This window comes from Carcharhinus amblyrhynchos, chromosome 4 (assembly GCF_965287045.1).
Source record: "Carcharhinus amblyrhynchos chromosome 4, sCarAmb.v2.hapA, whole genome shotgun sequence".
NCBI lineage: Eukaryota > Metazoa > Chordata > Chondrichthyes > Carcharhiniformes > Carcharhinidae > Carcharhinus > Carcharhinus amblyrhynchos.
In genome coordinates, this window is record NC_137327.1 from 33,087,265 (window position 1) to 33,106,061 (window position 18,797).

The following is an 18,797-nucleotide window of genomic DNA, read 5'->3' on the forward strand; positions in this document are numbered from 1 at the left end:
ACTCTCCCTAGCCCAGATACCACGAGCCAGCTTATGTTTCCAAGTAAACGACCAACCAACCAATTAACCCTGCTCCTTAGACTGACATTTTAAACCGGGACACCCTGCTGCTTGACTGTGTTCTCGGTGTTAAATGTAATCACCACCCACAATTCATGCAAATGTTATCGGGTCCAACATTCCTCTTCAAAATGTTTTTCATTTTTTTAAAAAAAGGTAGCTGAGAATCCTGAAAATTCAGAATTGAAGAGTATTTCACTGATTATAGTTTGCAACAGGTTCATTCTGAAACTGTTATTTGTGCTGTTTCTATATAATTGTTGCTTCCGACTAGACAGTCCTCAAATAAACTGATAACTTAGCCTAACTTTCCTATTAGATGTGGATTTAGAGGTGGCTATATGGAAGTTATCAACATGGACCCTGAGGTTAAGGCTCAGCTTGAGAAAATGCTGTCAGTTCGACTATGCTCACCTGTCCCAGGGCAAGCAGCCATGGATGTTGTGGTAAATCCACCAAAGCCTGGAGAGGAATCCTATGAAATGTTTACATTGGTTAGTCTGTTTTATGGTTTTGCTTGAATTGGCTTTGTTTTTCTTCATTACTAGTGATCTAATCAGAATGTTGTGCATTTTACTCCATTTCCTTATGTTAATCGATTTTTATCTCTATTAATCGGGCAAATCTACCAATGATTTTACTAACATCAGCAATTTTGCTCTCATATGGCATAGTTTATCTGTGTTACTTTGTGATCAGCTGGCAGGATGACTTTTTTATATGGACAAAATTATCATGAGCAATACTGCTCAATAATAGAAGCTAACCACAATCTCAATATCACTTATTTTTCCTAAAATAAATAGCCTCCAAGGTTTTTACATTCTCTGTACCCCTCAATGCCCTAAACCACAAAATACGATTTGATATTTCCAGTCTTTTATTCCCATTGTTTGCTAAATGCTTTTGCAAGTGCTAGTTGTTTAGTCACTAAACTCTCCAGTCCAGCGATGAAGGTGATTCAAGCAGCAGTAAGTGTTACCATGTAAAACAAACACTGGGTCAATGAGGAGATGTGGTGTATCATTGTCCCTGAACCAGTAATCTAGAGACACGAGCACATACTGTGGGTTCAAATCCCACAACAGCAGCTAGAAGAATTTTAAAAAATAAATTTGGAATATGAAGTTATTCTAAGTAATGTTGACCATGAAAACCATGGCGATTGTTGTAAAATCACATCTGGTTCACTTATGTCCTTTTCATGTACAGCTCCACAGCAATGTGACTGACTCTTAACTGCTCTCTTGAACTGAGAACTTGCCAGGTAGTTTAAGGGCAGTTAGGGATAGGCAACAAATGCTCGCCTTATCAGTGACAGTAAGAAATCTCACAACTCCATGTTAAAGTCCAACCAGTTTATTTGATAGTAAACTCTCACGCTTTCAGAAATGCCTGACAAAGGAACAGCATTTCCAAAAGCTTGTGGGTTTACTATCAAATAAACTGGTTGGACTTTAACCTGGTGTTGTGAGACTTCTTACTGTGTTTACCCTAGTCCAACGCTAGCATCATCATAATTTATTAGTGACACCTGTATCCAATGAAAGAATGAAAAAGGTTTCCCAGTTGAAACTCAAAAATTGATGCTCTTCAATTGCATACAAGACACAGATGTCCTTCAAGGAACACTGCAGGCACAACCCTCCTGCAAGTTTGTTTTCCTCAATAACTACTATAATTGGCCAAAAAATTCTCCAATAGATCAGATTAAATATTCTTTATTTATAAGTAAGTTAAGTTTATAGACACAAGTTAATTATGTTGTTAGTGGAAGTATAAATGTGATACTACATGATTTAATTTTTTTTAATGACGTATGTTTGTTTAATATGCAGGAGAAGATGAAGGTATTGCATAACCTGGCTGAAAAAGCCAAGCTATCGGAGGAAGTCTTGAATACAATTCCTGGAATGCACTGCAATCATCTTCAAGGGGCTATGTATGCATTTCCAAGAATATTCATTCCTTCCAAAGCTATCAAAGAAGCTGAGGTTTGTAATTTGTAAAATAGCAAATGTACAACTGCTTCTATATTTATCTTTTGACTTGAAACTCTAATTTGAGGTTTGTCTACTTTTTAACATTTAAGGTTATTTAGATGAATTTTTTTTATTTTATGCATTCCCTTTTACTTGTGTCATATCTAACCTACAAGTGCCACTTCTAATCAGTTCCCATGGCACTCCTAATAACATTTTTCTTTCCAAACTGAGGTGCATCTTTCATTCCATACTTTCCATTGATCTTGTTGAATATTGGAGACAAGAAGAGTGGCATTCAAGTACATGACCACCTTTTGATCCATGCGCTATACAAAGAACAAAATCAGCCTGGGAAACGGGCCCTTCGGCCCAATGAGCCCGTGCCGCCATCTCAACACCACCAGTTTCCCCCCCCGCCCCCCCCCCCCGGCTCCACCCACGACCCCTGTCTAATGTTTTATGGCCATCCAGATTGAGGGAATCTGAGTTGGGGACAATTTATTCCTGCCAATCAGCCTAACACACATCTTTGGGGTGTGGGAGGAAACCGGAGCACCCGGAGAAAACCCACGCAAGCACGGGGAGAATGCGCAAACTCCCACAGACACCGGCCCAAATCTGTGTCTGCACAGCAATCAGCGATAGTCACTGAGCTGTTGTCTTGCCCAGTATCTGGTCCAGTTTAAGCACACACTAACGACATGAAGCACTAGGCCAATCTCAAACAACTAAGAGCAGCCCCAGTACGACCCATCGCATGTATGCCCCTCATTGGACGTGAGGTGGACCGACTTAAAACCTGTGAATGAAAAGAGAAAAAACATTATCATACCATATCCATTTACATTACCAGGGACACCCCAATGCTAATCACCCTTATTTAAAACAATCTCCTATTTCCACCCATCTCCAACCCAGTCATGTGCCTGTCTAAGTTACTCTTAAATGACTCTAGCGTGTTTGCCTCCACCACCTTACTTGGCAGAGCATTCCATACCCCCACTACCCTCTGTGAAAAACCTCCCTCTAATATCTGTGTTGTACCTCTTTCCCCCTCACCTTAAGTCCATGGCCCCTTGTCCTATGTGTCTCTATCATAGGAAATAGCTTACCTCTGTTTACTCTATCTATACCCTTCATAATCCTATATACCTCTATTAGATCCCCCCCTCAGTCAGCGTCTTTCAAGGGAAAAGAGCCCCAATTTCTTCAATCTGTGCCTAGAAGTATAGTTTTGCCCTGCTGTTTTTATGAAGTACATAAGTTGAAGGTATATAAGCTTTTCCTGTTGCTATTTTTAGAATATAGACAAGTGTTGAAAATGACACTTCAGACCCAAGGTAATGTTCAGCTAGATATTTTAAGTTAGTGAAATCAAATATATTTTGTTTTTGAAGAACAGAAAATAAATGTAAGTGCTTTCTATGTAAAGGGTTCATAGACATTTGCATATAGCAAAACTTAAATGATGCTCCAGTTTTAGGACACCAGTTTGGATTTGGGGCTGAGATGTGAAAGTCCTTCACTCATTGTGCAACAATAGTCCTGGGCAGTAGGAAATTCCAAATTTGCACAATCATTTGAATTTGTTGAAAACTCCAGTCAATATATTTTTGGGCATGAAGGAAATAAGAACATAAGAACATAAGAAATAGGAGCAGGAGTAGGCCATCTGGCCCTTCGAGCCTGCCCCGCCATTCAATAAGATCATGGCTGATCTGTCGTGGCTCAGTTCCACTTTCCCGCCCTCTCCCCATAACCCTTAATCCCCTCTCTTATCAAAAACCCATCAACCCGCTTCTTAAAAATATTTAGCGAGGCAGCCTCCACCACTTCAACGGGCAGAGAATTCCAGAGATTCACCACCCTTTGAGTGAAGAAGTTCCTCCTCAACTCCGTTCTGAACCTCCCCCCCTTTATCTTGAGGCTGTGCCCCCTAGTCCTACTGTCTTTTTTGAGCGGGAAGAGTCTTTCCACCTCTATCCTATCCATCCCATTCATCATCTTATACGTCTCAATGAGATCTCCCCTCATTCTTCTAAACTCTAACGAGTACAAGCCTAGTTTATTCAGCCTCTCCTCATAGCTCAACCCCCTCAACTCCGGTATCAGCCTAGTAAACCTCCTCTGCACTCCCTCCAAGGCCAAAATATCCTTGCGCAGGTGCGGCGCCCAAAACTGCACACAGTACTCCAGCTGCGGCCTCACCAATGCCCTATACAGCTGCAGCAAGACCTCCCTACTTTTATATTCAATCCCCCTCGCTATGAAGGCCAGCATCCCATTCGCCTTGATATATGAATAAGATAGGATAAAGGCCAAAGATTAACTAATTATGACCTTATTAAATGGTGGACCAGGCTTGAGGGCACTTCGTGGCCCATTCTTGCACCTGTTAAATGGTACATGGACACTTTGGAACTACAAATATACTACTTACTAGTGTATTCTTACCATAATTGAGTGAAGATCATAAAATAGACTAGGATCCAAATACACAGGACCCTGACCTTTCTTAACTCCCCACAGTTTCCATGGGGCCCTGTTTGGAGTGGAACCTTGCCTCCCCTCCTTCAGAAGGGGCATACCTTGAATATGACTCTTTTTAGCTACAAGTTCCCAGTACACAGCCTGGAGGAAGAGTGATAATCCTCTTCAGAGAGAAAATAAGTGCAATGGTTAATGAGGTCCACCAAGGTTGTGACTTAAATCCCTTAAATTTTCAGCTTCCATACAATGGCAGCAGCCCCTTCCCTATTCTCCATTTATAAAGTATACCTTCCATCATACTTCGTTCCTCTGTCGTCTGACGCTGGGTGCCCATTTGGTTTCAGTTGAATGATGAAATCTCCCTTTGACCTCAGAAGCCTTGTCTGGTTCCTTAATGGGTGCTTTTTACTAGAATGGATAATTTGGCCTTTAGGGTGTATATTTTTCTTTCTGGGCCTGATTTTTAGATCTAATTCTAGCATTTCCCATCAATTGTTTGTTTCAGATAGGTAAAATTGGTTGTGCCAATGACTTTGGTAGCATGACCTTCATTTTCTCTTTTAAATTTGGGGTGAGGAAATTGAGTGAGTGTGTGGTATCTGATTCTCTTGAATCTCTACATGAATTGTACAGTAAAGGTCCTGGGATTTTTGTTGTTTCTCTGAAAAGTTATAGCAAATATGTAGTTCAAACAGTGCAGAAGAGGCCCTTTGACCCATCAAGTTTGCACCAATGTGTTAGATACACCTGAACTCCCACCTAATTCCATCTGCCAGCACTTGGCCTTGAACTTGTGATGTGCCAAGTGCTCATCCAGATACTTTTTTTATAGGATGTGAGGCAACCCGCCTCCACCACCCTCCCAGGTAGCACATGCCTGGCAGTCACCACCACCCTTAGGTTCAAGGTGAGGGGCAGGAGGATGTGAGAAAAAGCATTTTTAACCAATGTCTTCTTGTGACTGACTCTTCAACTAAAGGGAACAGCTGCTCCTTATCTGCCCTGTCCATATCTCATAATCGTATACATCTTGATCAGGTCACCCCTCAGTCTTCTCTGCTCCAACAAAAACAATCCAAGCCTATCCAACCTCTCTTCACAACTTAAATGTTCCATGCCAGCATCCTGGTGAATCTCATCTGCACCCCCTCCAGTGCAATCACATCCTTCTGATACCGTGGCAACCGGAACTGTGCACGGTACTCGGCCGTGGCCTCACCAAAGTTCTATACAACTCCAGTGTGACTTCCCTGCTTTTGTAATCTATGCCTCGATTGATGAAGGCAAGTTCCTTATGCTGCCTTCTGCTTTGAGATCTGTGGACGAACATGCCAAGATTGCTTTGTTCCCCAGAACTTCCTAGTGTCCTACCATTCATTTCAATACTTTCTTATCAAATTACTCCTTCCAAAGTGCATCACTTCTCTCTTTTCAGGGTTAAATTACATCCATCCATTTGACCACTATCTATGTCGTCTTGTAGCCCAAGATGCTCCGCCTCACTGTTAACCACCATTTCATTCTTTGTGGCATCTGCAAACTTACTAATTCTACCCCACACATAGTCATCAATATCAGTTATATAAGTGACGAATAATAGGGGTCCCAACACAGATCCCTGTGGTACGCCACTGGACACTGGCTTCCAGTCACGAAAGCAGCCTTCTATCATCCTCTTTCCTACAGCTGAGCCTACTTTGAATCAATTACCTGTTTGATAACAGGTAATTATTAAATTACCCTGTATCCCATATGAATTTACCTTCTTTACAAGTCTCCCATGTGGGACTTTGTCAAAGGCTTTACTGAAATCCGTATGAGCTATGTTGACTGCATTACCAGTGTTAACGCACCTGGTCACCACCTCAAAAAAAAAATTCAATCAGATTTGTTTGGCATGACCTCCCTTCAATGAAGCCGTGCTGACTATCCCTGATCAAGCTTTGCCTCCAAGTGGAGAGAGATGCTTCCCTTCAGATGTTTGTCTAATAGTTTCCCTGCCACTGACTTGAGACTCACTGATCTGTAGTTCCCTGGTTTATCTCTACAACACTTCTTAAATAGCGGAACCACTTTAGCTGTTCTCCAGTTGTCTGGCACCTCCCCTGTGGTCAGAGAAAAATTGAAAATTTGGGTCAAAGCCCCTGCAATCTCCTCCCTTGCTTCCCACAGCAGCCTTAGGCACAGTTAATCTGGACTGAAGATTTAAAGGCTGCCAACATCTCCAGTATCTTGTCTTTCTGTCAATTTGTTCAAGAACCTCATAGTCCCCCTCACCTCTGAATTTCATGCTATTGTCCTCATTCTCTTGGGTGAAGATGAATGTGAAGTATTCACTCTACCAGTGTCCTCTGATTCCACCCATACATTCCCTTGATCCTTAATGGGCCGTACTTTTTCCCTGGTTATCTTCTTCCCATTGACATATATTTACAGAATATCTTAGGATTTTCTCTAGTTTTGCCTACTTTCAGTTGGGCCATAAGGAATTGATTTTAATGTTTAAGTTTATTTTGACTGTCCTAATTAAATTTGTTCTTGGTTTAGACCCATGGTATGGCTCCAGATATGTTTTACTGTATGAGACTCCTGGAGGAGACTGGAATCTGTGTAGTTCCTGGCAGTGGTTTTGGACAAAAGGAAGGAACATATCATTTCAGGTGAAGTCTAAAGTCTATGTACACGTCGTAAATCCATGTATCTGCCTGCTTTAAAAGTAAATATTTTATAGTTAAGTAATTGTGCATTTAAATGCCTCAAGAACGTGCTTTAAGGTGAGTGACTATAATATCATATAGTTTCTATGTGCAGCCATCTTGAGGACCAGAGATATTGAAATGTTATGGGTCAAACCATATGGTTGAGAAAGCATCAAGTGGAATTAAAGGCATGTAATTGGCAATGAATTTTAATATAGATGGTTGTATGGTAATGTGTTTCGATAGGAGCAATAAGGAGGCCAAAAGCTGCTTTGATCATGTGAGTTGAAACGGGTTCAGGCTACAAATACACATCACTAGAAGTAGAAACACACCTTAAGGATATCTTTTAAAGTAGATCAAGTACTTGGTCATTACAAACCTTGGGTAGACCAGTGGTTCTCAACCTTTTACATGTCACGGCACACCTCAATGCTATTTAAAAAAAAAAATTGAAGTACATATTTTCTCTGAGCTACCTTCTAGGATGTTTGTTTTTAAAGGAGATTTTAGAGATAAAAAGTAGTTAAGCCATCATCTAATACAATTTTCATCAGTTTGAGAAGATTGCAATGAAAGCCTTATCACAAGGTGCATGTCAAATATAATATCTTCTGAGCCCACTTCACCTTGGGTCTGCTCCTTTCTCTGATGGCTATTACTTTTTTACTAGCTTTATTGGTTCCTGTTTCATACCTCTGTCGTCTTCCCTTACTAGGAACTTTGTTTTTAACTTCTCCCTGTCCTCTCTTGGGTTTTTAACCTCCGCCTCATTTCTCGTGCCTTTTTTTGAGTTTGTTTTTATATGGGACTTTATCTTCAACTCCAAGTCCCATTGGTCATGTGCATGAGCCTGACCAGTGTTTTAAAAAAAAAAGTGCGACTCTTCCCCAGCCGGTGTACGCCTACGAGGCATGAGGTTCATTGGATCTTGCAGATACTGACCACAACTGACAACAAAGGTCAGTTTTAGTCTAATTGCATGAATTTTAAGTCATTTTGAATTTTTTTGCAGCACACTAGTTGGGAACCACTGGGTTAGATCACGCTTGGAGCAGGGCCTGGGCTAGTGGAGGCAGGGTTGCAGATACTAAAGGTGCAAAAGACTCAAGACTGTCAACAAACAAAATATTTTAATTGCTGTTATGGAATTTTGCTGAATACAAACTAGCCTTTTTCCATTGAATAACAATCGTGATTCATTGAACATGAAGTCTGTAATATTTGAGCTCTAATAAATTGTGGTATAAGTAAATGTCTTTCTTGGCATGCACAATTGGCTGAAATGACACTTCCCAACAAACATCTAACAAGTGCTATTTGACCTTGCAATGAATGATATACATTATTGCATCAAAAGTGAAGTATTAGGCCATAAGACATAGCAGCAGAATTAGGTCACTTGGCCCATTTTGAGGCTGCTGTGCCATTTAATCATGACTGATTTTTTTTTCATGCCTTTTTCCCCATAACCCCTGATTTTCCCTTATCAATCAAGAGTCTATCTATCTCTGTCTTAAAGACACTCAATGACTTGGCCTCCACAGCCTTCTTCAGCAAAGAGTTCCACAGATCCATCACTCTGGCTGAAGAAATTCCTCCTCATCTCTCTTTTAAAGGATTGTCTTTTCAGCCTAAGGTTGTGTCCCCTGGTTCTAGTTTTTCATACTAGTGGAAATATCCTCTCCATTTCCATTCTATCCAGGCCTCATCGTATCCTGTAAGTTTCAATAAGAACCCACCACCCCCAGCCTTCACGTGCTTCTAAACTCCAATGAGTACAGACCCAGAGTCTTCAACCATTCCTTAAATGAAAGGCTTTTCATTCCAGGGATCATTCTTTTGAACCTCCTCTGGACTCCACATCTTTCCTTGGATATGGGGCCCAAAACTGCTCACAATACTCAAATAGGGTCTGAACAGAGCCTTATATAGCCTCAGAGGTACATGTTCTTGTATTTAAGCCTTCGTGACATGATTGCTAAAATTGCCCTTGCCTTCCTAACTGCCAACTGAACCTGCACATTAACCTTCAGAGAATCTTGAACAATGACTCCCAAGTCCCTTTTGTGTTTGATTTTCCTAAGCATTTTCCCATTTAGAGAATAGTCTATGCCTCCATTTCCTCCTTCCAAAGTGCATAACCTCACACCTTTTCCACGTTGTATTCCATTTGCCACTCCTAACCTGTCCAAGTCCTTCTGCAATCCCCCTGCTTCCTCAATACTACTTGTCCCTCTACATATCTTTGTCATCTGCAAACTTAGCAACAGTGCCTGCAGTTCCTTCCTCCAAATTGTTGATGTATATTGTGAAAAGTTGTGGTCCCTGCACTGACCCCTAAGGCACACCACTAATCACTGGTTGCCATCCTGAGAAAGATGCCTTTATCCCCACTCTCTGTCTAGTATAGTATAATATTGATATAATTGATTACAATAATAAACAGTTTGGCAGCTTGCAGTATCATTACATACACAGATGTGTACATTACTGGGATCTCCCCCAGAATCAGGGGTGGGATTGCTCTTATCTAGCCCTGTTAGATAACTCTGATTTAGTTGTTTGGGTAATGCTGACTTGGTATAAGGACCTCATAGGAGGCAGTTTGACCCATCGTGTCTGCATTGGCTCGCTGATGAAGAGCATTCAACCAGTCCCACTCACCTGGGGCTTATCCTCAATTTTGCATGTTTGTTCTTTTCAGCTCATAATTCTATTGCTTTTTCAATACCTCAATAAACCTGCCTCCTCCAATCTTTCAGGAAGTTCATTCCAGACTCCAATCACCCCCTTGGTGAAAATGTTTTTCTTCTCATCGCTTCTATTCTTTGGCTAATTATTCTGAATCTGCGCTATCTGCAATCTTGGGTGGGAACAGTTTCCTCACTATTGACCCTGTCCATATCCTTCAGGACCTTGAATATCTCTGTCTCCTTTCATCCTTTTTTCTTCCCCAAGGAAAACAGACCTAACCTCATCACTACAGTTGTTTAATCCTCAAATCATTCTTGTACTGAGACACCAGTGTATATGAGCTGGTATTTGGGGTCAGCTCCAGACTACATTGCTCATCAGTCTTCACTTTGCTGTAGGTAAACTTTTGGAATTAAGGGGTGGGTGGTACTTTTATAAACAGAACCAGCTACTGGGAGTTGGATCAGTTTCAGGGCACCACTTGTTAAAATGGGATAAGTTTGTCTGAGTTAATGTGGGGTGGGTGTGATGATCAGGGCCCCAGAAACAGGAGAAGCACTAGAGTCCATGATTTATCTCTTGTCCATTGGTTTGTAGTGTTGTGCCCAGTTCTGGTTTCTATATGATTTTGGGGGGAAAAAAAAAGGCATTGTTGAGGGTGAAAACTAGATCCATAAGAACTCAAGAGGATGTACTCTTCAGGAAAGGCTGAAGTTGAGTTCTTCTAGAAAATTAAAGGGTGCTGTAGCCTTTAATGAAAGGGTTCAATGGGACATGTAAAGGAAAAGTGTTCCCATTGTGGGAGAGGCCATAAGTATGGCCTTGTGTACTTGCACCGTGACTTGGCATGAGCAGATTTATGAACAGCACCCTTGGAGGACATGATGCACCCAATACTTCGGAATGTGTAATTTGATCCTGTCTGCTGTATAGTAAGTAATTCAACGTTCTCTGCTGTGTGTAATTTGTCTGAATTACCTGCCCAACAATGACCGGATCAAAGTACAGTGCTACTACTCTAGATTTTGGAGAACACAAAAGAAGCATATTTCAGGAACATGCAGTTGCAAAACTGAGGCACAAACCCCAATGACTCATCTACCCAATTTTCCAAGCACTGCATGTGGAAGAGGCTGCAGATGGCACATCTCGGTACCTATTGAACCAGAGTGAAAGCAAGTCATCCTAGATCCCGATAGATTGCCTAACAAGTTGGGTGCATAAAATTTGCTGCAAGTTGAGATGAATGCAATAGAGTTTTTGATGACCTCAAGTTCATCTGAGGGTGGAAGATAGGAGGCTGACCAGGAGAACATTGAAATAGCTTTGAAGGTTCATCCAAATGTGAAATGTTAACTCTGTTCTCTCTCCACAGATATAGTTAGATCTTGATTTTCCAGCACTTCCTGTTTTTGTTTGAGAACATTGGTCTTTTTTGCCAGCCTCAGTTATTTCAGTGTAATGATGAGGCATTATCTTACCATGTAATAGTAAGACTATATGATCTTTTGTTTTTACTGGGGAAAAAAAAGTTCACTTACAGGGTGTAGAGCTTGTAGGCATTTTATTGTCCATCCCTGATGTCTTTTTAGATGGTGGAACTGCTGCCTTGAATGACTGCACTCCTTGTGATGAGCATACATCCGCTGTTGCTAAGGAGGGAGGTCCATGATTTTGACTGGATGTTGATGAAAAACAAGCAATTATTTGCCTAAGTCATGATGTGCCTTGTAGGGAAACCTGGACGTGATGATTCCCATTGACTTAAATTTTACTAAGGCTCCTACGCTTTGCATGGTCAAAGTACTGCCTTGATGTCAAGGGGAGTCACTCTTGCCTAATTTCTAGAATTCTGCTCTTTGCTATCTGTTTGGAGTAAGGCTGAAATGGAGTTTGGAGCCAAATGATTATGGCCGACCACAAACTGAGCATTTGTGAGCAGATCATTGAGTAAACACCACCCGATGGATGGCAACTTCCATCACTGGTTAAGAGAAACTGATGGTAATTTTCTGGGTTGAATTTGTCTGTGATGTTTTGTGAATAATTGATATCTGGACAATTTTCCACTTTGTCTGGTGGATGATTCAGCTAATTCTGAAGCATAAGTCTTCACTGCAGTCTGGATATTGTCTGGGTCTATAGCCCTTACTTATCCAGTGCACAGCTATTTCTTGGCATCACATGGAGTGAATAATGTTCGTTGAAGACTGGCATCTGTGTTAGTGTGGATCTTCAGAAGGAGGCAGAGAGGAATTATCCACCCAACATTTCAGACTGAAGATGGTTGCTAATATTTGTTTTTTGTGCTCCTGTCCTTGGTTCTGCTATTGTTGAGGATGGTGAACTTCATGCTCCTCTTGTTAGTTGTCCACTAGCAGTCATCACTGATGTGGCAGAACTACAGATCTTTTGATCTGATCTGGTGATTGAGATTGTCTGGCTCTCTCCATTGCATGTTGTTTCTTCTGTTTAGTCATAAGTAATCTGACCTAGATAGGATATATTTTTGGTTGTTTAGGAAAACTAAGATGAAGACAACTTAAGCTCTGACCACCATCTTTATTCTCCTTGAGTATTGGAGAGGTGCCCAAAGATGGAAGGATAATAAATAATATTCAAAAAAGGGAAGAATGAGAAACCTTGTGGTAGCAGGCTGATTGGTGATGGAAAGCTACTAGAAACCGTTGTCAAGGGCGAAATTAATTCTTGTGTGGTAAAGCATGAAGGGCAGCCAGCATGGATTTGTTAAAGGTAAAACTATGTCTCACTAACCTGAACATTACTTCAGCAAATAACAGAGGATTGATGAAGGTAGTTCAGTAGGTACATATGTGGATTTTCAAGAGTACCTCAACTGAGAACTGCATTAAAGGGACAGTGGGGACTGTGGTACAAACTTTGCTTGAGAGTTAAGATGCAGAGAGTAATGATGAACAAATAGCATTCACCAATCAAAAAAACCTATCTGATTTGGGGGGGGCGGTGGGGGGTGTCTTTTGGGGCTTTGTAGAAGAACCATTGCTTTTCCTGCAAACGCCCTGAACTTGCATGTAGGGATTACAGTATTTACTATGATGCCAAGTTATTTTTTAATGAGGAGAATAGCAACAGATCTCAAGAGGACATTGTACACTGGTGAAATGGGCAGATGGATATCAGATGCAATTTGATGTAGATTGGTGTAAAAGGATGCACTCTGGGGGGAAAAACAATATACAGAGCCCACACAATGTAAATGGTAATGCTTTGAAAGGGGCATAAGACTAGGTATCTGGGCATGTATATTCACGCTGTCTGAAGATGGATGGGCAAGTTGATGAGATGCATAAGAAAGCATTTGGGTAGTTGGATTAGTAAACTAGGGCACAGTAACAATAAGTCAAACCCTTACAAATCTCAGGGTAGACTTCAAGTGGAGTATTGTTTACAATTCTGGGTATCATCTTCTTGGAAGGATGGCAAGGCATTGTAGTCACTAAAATGATATCAGGGATGAGAGTGCACTAATGTAAAGAAGCTGGGATTTCTTTTCCTTGAGGCAGAGAAGATTAAAGGAAGGCCTAATGTATTCAAAACAGTAGATCTATCTAATAGAGAGAAACTGTTACCTTTGGCAACTGGTTAGTAATCAAAGGTCATTGATATCATACTATTGGCAAAAGAATGAGAGGGGAAATGAGAATTTTCTTCAGTCATGTTAAGATCCAAAAAGTTGGTAGAATCAGATTCCTTAGAACTTTTTTAAAGAAACAATAGTGTATAATTGAAGAGGACTAATTTGTAAGGTTGTGGAGAAAAGGCTGCGGGGGTGGGCCTAAATTGGCAGCTTTCAAACAGCAGTGGTGTGCTGGGCTGAATGGCCTCCTTCTGAACAGTACAGTTCTATTTCTTAACAAGCATGTCCTGTGTTGTAATGTTATCAATTTGGCATTTCAGTTTGGATACACTTGGTGCTACTCCTAACAATCTCTTCTACACTAACTTAACCAGCGTTAGTTGCCTGGTTTGATGGTGAAGTTAGGGATATGCTCTGCCATGAAACTATAGGCTCTAATGCAATAAAATTCTGGACTTGCAGCTGTTTATGGATGACTAAAATTGAGCAGTTTGATTTGTTCTGAATCTATTCCAATTAGCAGTGGCTGCAACACATAGTAATGTACAAGTTGCTGGATAGACCTCAAAATGATAAAACACACGAAAGGTTTTTCAATTCATTGTTTTTGCAAGAGCTTTTACAATTTGGCCCTTGCTCATAACCTAGCAAATATTTCCCCTTCAATTATTTATCCAATTCTCTTTCCAAAGTAATTATTCAATTTGCTTCCATCACCTTTTCAGACAGTACATTTCAGATCCTAAGGGCAACAGGCTCTTCATGTTGCCTGTGATTCTTTTGCCAATTACTTTAAATCTGTGTCCTCTGATCCTTCTGTCACAGGAAACAGTTTCTCCTTATCAAAATCCTCCTTTTGAGTTTTCACACCATTAGCAGTCCTTTCCTTAACCTTCTCTGCTGTAAGAGCATCCCCAGTTTCTCCAGTCTGTCCATGTAACTGAAGTCTTTCATCCCTTGTACCATTCCAGTAAATTTCCCCAGCTCACTCTCAAGCCTTGACATCCTTCTCAAAGTGTGGTGCTTTGAAATGATCATAGTGCTCCAGCTCAACCCCACCCATTGCTTTATAAAGGTTTAGCATAATGTCCTTGCTTTTGTACTCTGACACCATTTATAAAGTCAAAGAACTCGCCTCTACGTGTCCTGCCACCTTCAAAATCTTGTGAATGTGCACCTGCAGATTTCTATTCTTGCATCCACATTGAACCATAGCATTTAGTTTATATTGCTTCCCTTTTTATTCCATCCTAATCACTTCACATTCTCTGCATGGAATTTCATCTGTTCGAGTTTGCTCATTTCACCAGTTCATGTCCTCTTGAAGTCAGTTACTAACACCTACAGTTTATGGTGTTTTGAATTTTTACACTGACAAGGTTTGAATGATGCCTAATATGTCCAAGTCATTAACATATATCAAAAGAATAGTGGTCCCAACATTGACCCCTGGGGCATGATTGCATGCATCTCTCGGGCACCACCGAATGACCCTTTTTTGTCTGCAACAGGGAAGTGGCCTAGTGCACTAGATGCAGCCAGTTTCCTAGAAAGGACATTGAAGCCTGATGCATCAGGCTCCCCTAAGTCGAGTTCTTCTCTTTCCACCACCTTCCCAAGCTCCTCCTTGCTTGTGTGGAGCATAAAGACTAGTATAGACCAATTGGGTTTCTGTGCCTTGCATTCAATGTAACTAGATATATAATAAATCCAATAAATCACTTGGCAGCACAGTTAATTCTGTCCTTTTCTTCATTTGGAAGTGGAAACTTCAATCATTACTACTTCATTACGCTAGAGTTTTTAAAATATTCCTCAGTGGAAACTTTACATCATGGAAATTTTTTCTTTCCATGATGTAAAGTTGCTAGCCCACAACAGCGTGGCTGCAGTGGGAAGTTAGCATATGAAGATTGCTGGCTCCAGTCCTCATTTCACCAGTCAATGGAGCAATATTTTGATTTGTTTCCAACATGTTGTGTAACTGTTTTATTTTAAACCTGCATCCTACAAATTTTAAAGGACTATTTATTTACTGTCTGACATCATTATATATTTTAATTTCTCCCTGAACTACAACTGAGACTTTGCAAAAAAAACTTCATTTGACAATTTGCATTTCTGCTATTTATAATGATTCAGAATTCCATTTGTTGACCCTAATTACTTTTAAAAGTATTTGTTCTAAAGAATTAGATTGGAAACAAATGAGTGGAAACAGAATTTGATCAAATTGTCCAAATTTATTTTATCAAAATTCAGTACTGGTATTTGTAGCTTTTTGTTTTTTCTCCTGCAGAATGACCATTCTTCTTCCTGTTGAGAAACTGAAAGTGCTGTTGCAGAATGTAAAGGAGTTCCACACTAAGTTTCTTCAGAAATATGCATGAACGCAGTCAGTTTCTTTCACCAGAGAAAACCACGTGCTGGACTTTCAATTAACCCCTCTTTCTCTCTCTTCCCCCTCCCAAGTCCTTTCGGAATGTCAAATTAATGTTTACTGAAGTGAAATGGCAAAACTACTGGCCTGCAGATCATGATTGCTGCAGTTATTTGCCAATTCAATATTGTGAATATCACGTGTACAATTTGTGCTGCATTTTTATACTACTGTTTACATTGAAATAGTACTTGTTGGAAAAATTGATTTTGTTGCACTTCAAAAAGTCATTTATAGGTTTAAAAAAATTTCTAGCAACAAACAATATTATATCAAATATTTTTCTAGGTTCAAACTTCTAATCTCAAATTGCCAGACATATGCTCTGGTTTCAAGCAGAATGTTTGAGGTTGTGCCTTCTTTTGCCTCAGTCTCCATTTATTGTGGAAGACTATGCATTAAGTGGATTATGAACAGCTTTATAACACCTGTGTAGCAAGAGTATATTTCCAGTCAAGGCAGAGATTTTGCTGTATATGTAGCAAATTTTTCAGCAGCTTAAAAACTAAGTCATTGACTTTTAAAACACTAACTTGTAACACTGCAAAATGAATAGATTTTTACAATAGTTCAACACATCTGGCAGAGTTTTTCCAATGAACAATAGACATGTTTACAGTTTTATTTCCTGATATTGGGAGGACAAATGTTACAACTATTTGTAAATTGTACAATTCTGAATGTGTTTTCTATTCAAGGGCTTCCAAGTAGATACATTCAGACATTTAAAAAAAAGTATTGGTTTGGGGATGGGGGTGAAAGAGGCAAGGAATAGCTGGAACCTGCAGGACTGTGCCTTCAGGAGAAAGGGATTTCTTATGTCTTTGTCTATTTTACAAAATTGTTTTCAGCTTATCTATATTAATGTTAACCTTTTAAGCTAGAAATTTTGCAATAAATTGCTTTTTTTGCTGTTTGTTTTCTTAGTTGACTTTCAGAAGAGTAAATGTGTAGTTGGTCTCTTTGCTCTGCAGACATCCTCCCTCCTCCACGCCCCCCCCCCCCCCCCCCGCCTGACTTTGTGCAGTCATCCTTTCTAATTGTGTGAGACAATTACATACATCTGTAACACTGGAACTTCCACAGTGGTGGGCCTCCTGAAGCCTTAACAGAGAAACTGTGAATACCCAAAAACTCTTTTCTCAAATATCCCCATCAGTGTTAGTTACTAGGGATTGATGGATGAACATATCTGCTTTAAGGTTCTTTCAGTTAACACGATGCAGCAAACAATTTGTGTGCAATACTTCTTCCACGTTCTCAATCGCAGTGGATGGTATGGGGCAGCATGAACAGAATGATCCTAAGGCACGAACTAGCTGATGACAACAGGAATAAACCAATTGGAATTGATTGTATAGATGAATGTTTAATAGTCCAAGGAGGAAAAGCAGAAAGCCTTTCTAAAAGTGGGTTTAGTGACTGGATCTGGCCTCTGGTGTCACACATCCTCTCCAACATCTTTGACAAACAACCACCCCAACTTATATTGACACAGTGCCACTTACATAATGAAACATCCCAAGGGACTTCACAATAAAACAAAAGATTAGATCAGATAACCAAAGAGGGGGTTTTCAATGAAGACAGCAAGCTGAAGAAAGCTCCAGAGCTTACAACTTATGCAACTGAAGACAAAATTACTAATGGTGGTGATTTAAAATCCAGATTGCTCAAGAGGCCAGAATTACATGAACGCATTTTGGAGAATTCGGGGCAGGAGGAGATCAGACATAAGGAAGGGTCTAGGCTGTGCAGAGATTTGAACAATAACGGTGAGAATGTTGAAATTGTGGTGTTGCTTGAATGGTAGCCCATGTAAATTAGCGAACACTGTGGTGATGGCAGAGTTTTGGATGAAAAAAGAAGTATTGTAACAGCATTGTGATATCGGACCTCATTTCCACCTCCTAACATGAGAAAATTTATTAAGTAGGTAGATGAACAAGTGAATATAGAATTCTAATGTAATTTTGACAAAATGAAGCAAGTCTGCCTTATTTTAGCTTAGCAGAGATTCATTTCAATTAAGTCTAAACAAAGACCCAGCTAGTCGGAATTTGTTTCCATATTTAACTTTTATATAAATGCTGCAAGATTCTGTGGTTGTCTGAAAAGCTTGAAAGATAAAACATGCACTTTTTGGGGGGTACACGAGAGGGGAAAAAAATAATTTTGTCTCTATGCCAGTTGTTGAATGTGGTCATTAAAATCTAGAAAATTATGTTTGGGCAAATGTAATGGAGCTGTAGCTGTTTGAATGCCGAGTACATTTGGATGTTTTTTAGAGCTCCCACAGTCAGTTTAACTTTTTCACTGTAGAAATTCTATCTTTTTAATTGTTTGTCTTTCTATTGAATAAACTTCTTACTAGTTTAAACCTAAAATGATATCTGATGTGATGCTCTACAAATTAAGACAGCATTCTATGGAGGTATCAGATCCACCTCAGTAAAAAGGTCATCATGCTTCCATATTTTCACTTTTTTTTTTGGCTGCGTGCATATTTCTAATATATTAGGTTCAGGATTCATGTCCAGAATTCCCACAAGCTATTTTGACTTGATAGCAAAAAGTTGCTCTACAATTGCACCAGAGTTTAATGAGCTCTCTAAGGAAAGTGAGTGATCCACTAAAACTATTATATCCAAATTAGTTCAAAACAACAGAGGGATTTTAGTACATTTTAGAGGGATACATAATGTTGGATTCAATTATTCATTGAACACAGCATATGACCTAAGGAGTTACTAAATACTGGTTTAGGTGCTTAATTAATAAGATCCAACTGCAAGTAGGCTACAACT

At 40.0% G+C, this 18,797-nt stretch overlaps 1 protein-coding gene across 1 annotated transcript in view; it reads left to right on the forward strand.

The window, feature by feature from the left end:
* gpt2 (glutamic pyruvate transaminase (alanine aminotransferase) 2) overlaps window positions 1-16,013 on the forward strand; it is a 40,550-nt gene extending 24,537 nt beyond the window's left edge. Inside the window, exons 8-11 of the mRNA XM_080186951.1 lie at window positions 380-554; window positions 1,899-2,054; window positions 7,083-7,195; window positions 15,850-16,013. Coding sequence (XP_080043077.1) covers window positions 380-554; window positions 1,899-2,054; window positions 7,083-7,195; window positions 15,850-15,940 — 535 coding nt within the window. The 3' untranslated portion in view covers window positions 15,941-16,013. The remainder of the gene's footprint in view (window positions 1-379; window positions 555-1,898; window positions 2,055-7,082; window positions 7,196-15,849) is intronic.
* The last annotated feature ends 2,784 nt before the right edge of the window (window positions 16,014-18,797 follow it).